This window comes from Panthera tigris, chromosome D4 (assembly GCF_018350195.1).
Source record: "Panthera tigris isolate Pti1 chromosome D4, P.tigris_Pti1_mat1.1, whole genome shotgun sequence".
In the NCBI taxonomy this organism is placed as follows: domain Eukaryota; kingdom Metazoa; phylum Chordata; class Mammalia; order Carnivora; family Felidae; genus Panthera; species Panthera tigris.
In genome coordinates, this window is record NC_056672.1 from 59890280 (window position 1) to 59895703 (window position 5424).

Genomic DNA, 5424 nt, shown 5'->3' on the forward strand with positions numbered 1-5424 from the left:
TAATTCTTTGGATCCAGTACTACTAACATTTTGGAATTAAGAAAGAATAGAGGTGTGGATTTATAGGACCCAAATCTTCTAATCAGACACTCTTAGGCAGGAATTCAAATTAAGTAATACATACTTCAGAGCTATGAAAATATCTAAAAACTAAGGAAGTCGCAGCTCCCAGTAGTAGCATCATATTTTCAGGCACAAAATCTTAGTCCCAGCATCTCATTATGAGGACTACACTTTTACATTTGACCAGAAGCTTAAAGTCATAGGAATATAATCACAGTTAAAGAGCTTAGGCTTCTGGTCATGGACTCTTAGAATTACAGAATCACATTATTTGATTTATGGAAACACGTTAGGATAGTGGTCCAAAATTAAAAATAGAACAATAAAAATAGCACCACAAAATTCAGTACTGAAATATTGTTATGATGTGATCTGGTTAAAATAAAATTGTTTTAAACTTTTTTCCCCCATTTTACAACAAAAAAAAATGTAACATCGAAATCTGGATTTTCGCATTTTCGTTACTTTGTTAGAAGGAAACTGAGAGTTTTGCTGAACGAGTGAAAAAGCACTCTCCAGTCGTTCGAGCGCCCATCCGCTGAGGAAGGTCCACATGCAAACCGCGCTTCTGTTTACAAACCCGGATCCGCCAAGCGAGGATCGGGGCTCTCCGCCTCTTTCTTCCGAAGGTACTTGCCCGATGCTCAGCGGGGATCAACCCACAGAGAGCTCACCGCCACGAAGGACGCGACTAAAACCCCTGGAGGACGTGTCGCCCGCGCTCTGGAGACTCGCCCTACACCCACAGCCCCGCGGAAAGCTGCACCCCGGCTGGAATCTCTGGAGTCCGCGCCAAGGTCCGGATTCCTAAGGGCAGAAGGAGCCTCCTCCGAGGTCTGCATATGCCCTCCCGCCCCCAATTCACAGAGGAGAAAATTGAGGCCCCGCTTGGGACAAAGGACGGGCCCGAGGTGTCCCTGTGCAAGACCACAAAGAGAACCCAGGCTAATGGGGCGGCCGCAGCTGGGAGTCTCTCTCGCTTGAGGCGGGAGATCCCGCCCTGGGGGGTGGCCGGAAACGAACTCAGAAACCGGACACCCGCGAAGCAAACGGGTCCCCCCTGCCCGTCCTTTCCCCCGGGAGACGTGCCCACCTGGAGCGCCCTCACCTCGGCCCCTGCCTCTCGCAGCCCTCGCGCCCCTCTGCGGGAAGGCCCCCGGGGGTCCTGGGAGCCACGCGGAACCCTCCCTGGCCTGGGTGAACTGGAGGAGGAGGTTACTACGAGAGGACAGAAGCCTAGCCTTCATCCTCTTTAAGCTGTGTGCCACTTTCCGTCATATAGAGGGGTCCTGAGTCACCCAAAGACAGATGGTGGGGGTGGGGTGGCCTTTCCCTAAAAGTCGATAACGGAAGGTCTCTTGAGGTGCAAACCCTCCGTGCAGTCGAGGAACCTGGGGCTCAAAAAGAGAAAGTGGCTGCCTCAGGCCCAGAGGGGGCAAAGAGCAGTCCTAACAGAGATGCAAGTGTGAGACTCCGCTAGCCGGCAAAGTCGCGGTGAGGCCAGGGCAAGTCACCTCCTCTATGGGGCCTAGAAATCCCCGTCTGAAAGATGAGGGGCTGGACGGGCAATGGGCAAGGCAGCCCTGACTGGGGTTTGAAAATCATCCTTGAAATATCTTAAGAGCCAGCCACCTGGAAGGTCTCCCTTCCCCATCCGCTGCCCCACAAGAACCAAGCGCCCCCTCCGCCAATTCTCACCCTCTCTGGACAATAAAAAATGAAGCGAGCCTGTCCTTTCACCGCGGGCCCCAGCCCTCTGCAGAGGCTGGTAAAGTCCAGAAGCTCTGAGTTCCGGCGCCGAGGTCTCCCGAGACGGTTCCCGGCCTCTCCCGGCCTCAGTCTCCCCGTCGGCGCGTAGGGAGGCCGGCCCCGGGCGGTCTCCGAGAGCCCTCCCAGCTCTGACGTTGTGGGGCTCCCGCCGCGCCTCCACCGCTGCTCCCACCTGCAGAGGTGCGCGCGGGCCCAGGGGGCGGGCGGTCGGGGGGCGGGCGGGGACGGGGCGCCGCCCCAAGCTTCCTGGCGCCTTTAAGGAGAGAAGCCGGTGGAGGGAGGAGCCGTCCGGGTGTGTGCAAGGGAGCGCCTCGCCTGCGGTCTCGGCGGCCGGAGGCCAAAGCTGCGGAGAGGAACAGTCGCCGCGCTGCGCCTGCAGCTCGCCTCTTTACCCTCCACCGGCTGGGCCGCACAGGCGCGGTCTAGGGAGCCCCCACCGGAGTGCCCCAAGTCTGCACTAACTGCCCTCGCTTCAGGCCTTCCGGCCCGCAGCTTCCTCTGGGCGCAGGACTCGACGACGGTTAGCCCCAGGTCAGCGGGAGGCACAGACCAGCTGCAGGCGCCCCAGCCCTGGACCGTTTCCGGGCCCCTTGACCGCTTGGCACCGGCGCGCAAAGGGCCCTTCAGACCGCGACTGGGGCCTAGTCCCGCTCCCGACACCGCTGCCGGCTCCTGGCCTCGAGCTCCAGAACACGAGCAGAGCCGTCGGTGGGCGGGACACTCCTGAGCCTCCGTCTGCACCGAGCCAGCCCGGAAACCGAGAGCGCCAAGACTCCAGCGCACCCCTGGAGAAGCTGTGCTCCGAGTGCCAGCCCGCGAGGACTCCCAGAGCTCTCCGCAGAGGGGTCCAGGGCCCACTCCTTTGGCCAGCAGCCCGGCCCCGCAGCCTCCGAGACCCGCCCCCGCCCCTCGACAGTAGCGGGCGGCGGGGACGCCCAGGACGCGGGACGGCTGCGCCATGACGGCTGAGAGCCGGCCGCCGCCGCCGCCGCCTCAGACGGAGGTGCTGGCGGCCGTGAAGGAGGAGCGCAGTGAGGCGGCGACCGGGGTCCCAACGGAGGCCACGGGTCGCGGCACCGGTGGGCGTCGGCGGAAGCGCCCCCTGCAGCGCGGAAAGCCACCCTACAGCTACATTGCGCTCATTGCCATGGCCATTGCGCACGCGCCTGAGCGCCGCCTCACGCTAGGCGGCATCTACAAGTTCATTACGGAGCGTTTCCCCTTCTACCGCGACAACCCCAAAAAGTGGCAGAACAGCATCCGACACAACCTGACGCTCAACGACTGCTTCCTCAAGATCCCGCGCGAGGCTGGCCGTCCAGGCAAGGGCAACTACTGGGCGCTCGACCCCAACGCCGAGGACATGTTCGAGAGCGGCAGCTTCCTGCGCCGCCGCAAGCGCTTCAAGCGCTCGGACCTCTCCACTTACCCAGCCTACATGCACGACGCGGCCGCCGCCGCCGCCGCTGCAGCTGCCGCCGCCGCTGCCGCCATCTTCCCGGGAGCAGTGCCCGCTGCGCGCCCGTCTTACCCCGGCGCCGTCTACGCAGGCTATGCCCCGCCGACGCTTACCGCGCCGCCCCCTGTCTACTACCCCGCTGCGTCGCCAGGACCGTGCCGCGTGTTCGGCCTGGTGCCTGAACGGCCACTCAGTCCAGAACTGGGCCCCGCGTCGTCGGGGCCCGCGGGTTCCTGCGCCTTTGCCTCGGCCAGCGCCTCTGCAGCCACCACCGGCTACCAGCCTGCAGGCTGCGCGGGGGCCCGACCTACCAACCCCTCTGCCTACGCGGCCGCCTACGCAGGCCCCGATGGCGCGTACCCGCAGGGGGCAGGCAGTGCCCTCTTCGCAGCGGCTGGCCGGCTGGCGGGGCCCGCCTCGCCCCCCGCGGGTGGCAGCAGTGGTGGCGTTGAGACCGCAGTGGACTTCTATGGGCGCACATCGCCCGGCCAGTTTGGAGCGCTGGGGCCTTGCTACAATCCTGGGGGGCAGCTCGGAGCCGGCAGTGGAGGCGCCTATCATGCTCGCCATGCGACTGCCTATCCCGGCGGGGTGGATCGATATGTGTCCGCCATGTGAGCCGAGCTTTCGGTCGAAAATTCATAGATACCTCGGCTGTCCACATGAACTAAGTTTCCCTGAGACCTGAGAACAGGACTGAAGAGAGGATTTGAGAGCCACGTGGAAGGGACAGAGAGGGCAGGAGAGGCATAGCCTCCCAGCGCACCGCGTACACACCGGTCCGCTTTGGAAATGGGAGGATGTGGGGAGAGGCAGCGAGGGCCCACGGACTGGGACAAAGGACCCTCAGTAAGGCGAAGCTCCAAAGGACATGCCTTTCACATTCTACTGGGGAGGGTACTTGGCGATAATGGGGGCGCAGCGTAGTGCGTATGCCAGAGTCTAGGTCTGAACTGTGGGGAATCACCACCATGTCTTCACTCATCCCTGTATTGCAAGAAACTCGGCCGGGCCTTTTACACGGTTCTGCTTCTTGCGCCTTTGATTACTACAGCAAAGGCTGCAATAGCGCCTTCCTTAAGGTGAGGAAGATGAGTTTGCAAAAGAAGTAGCCCCCTCCTTTAAAAAAAAAAGGGGGGTGGGGTGGGGGGGGAGGGTTCTGCTTCTCTTGACCTGGGGCTGGTTTTCCCTGCCTTTGAGAACTGCAGACCTGGCTTTTAGTCTGGAGACTGTGCCTCAGCTCCAGAGAGTGACCTAATCCCATCGCCCACATCCCCAGTCTCTTCATCTGCCATACAAGAAGGCTGCAGGATTCGACGCCATATGGCCTTTAAGGGCCGCGTCATCCTGGATGCTGCCCTGCGAATCTGGCAGCATCGGTGGGCCACCCAGGGCCTGACCCTATTCCCAAGAACTGGAACAGAGCTTAGGACAAGCTCCTGCCCTGAAGTCTCTGGATTGGTTCCAGGCAGCAATTATATTATAATTTCTTGAACCTTTTGAGCATGATGTGCTGATCAGCAGCTGTTATGCTAGGTCATAAATTGGGTTTTCCAATGAGACAGGTAAAAATACATTTGTCCATTGTCCACGCTTTCATTTCAGTAAGTGACCCTGCACCAAATTGGAAAACTAAAATTCAAAGAGACGACAGGACTCAGGGCAGCCCTTTGGTTTCGGCTTGTTGAGCTGGCTCTTCCATCCCTGGCAGCCTCTGCAGTACAAAAAGGAAAGAGAAAAATTAACTGGGTCCGTCAGTGAAGTAAGCTTTAGAAAGAAACTGGATTTTTAACTTTGTTTTGTATCCGTTCGTTTTAAACATCAAGCTGACCCAAATCAGAGAAAACTCAACTACTTCCCCACCTTTCTCTTAAGATACCTTGTTAAGTTTTTATTCTGGAACCAAAATTTCCAGGGTTAAATACTTCAGAGGCTCGGTATGCAGCTCTCAGATAAACCTGAGTGTTCAGATGAACTGTTTTAATAAAAAATCTTTGATCAAGTGAGTTCTGGCAAGAGAAACTCTGCACCTTTCTGAGTAGTTAACTTGCTAGCGAAGGGGTGGGGGCTGCGTGAGAAAAAAGACTGAAAACCAGTGGTAATTTTTATTTTTAATCTTGGGAATTGTGCTC

At 58.6% G+C, this 5424-nt stretch overlaps 1 protein-coding gene across 1 annotated transcript; it reads left to right on the forward strand.

The window, feature by feature from the left end:
- Window positions 1-2791: 2791 nt before the first annotated feature.
- Window positions 2792-4023, forward strand: FOXE1 (forkhead box E1). Its single transcript, XM_042965316.1, has one exon. The coding sequence runs from the start codon at window positions 2792-2794 to the stop codon at window positions 3908-3910; it is 1119 nt and encodes a 372-aa protein (XP_042821250.1). The 3' UTR covers window positions 3911-4023.
- Window positions 4024-5424: the final 1401 nt, after the last annotated feature.

What these genes read in the sequence shown, in the direction of transcription:
- FOXE1 (XM_042965316.1), top strand. Translation starts at nt 2,792, where the DNA reads ATGACGGCTGAGAGCCGGCCGCCGCCGCCGCCGCCTCAGACGGAGGTG.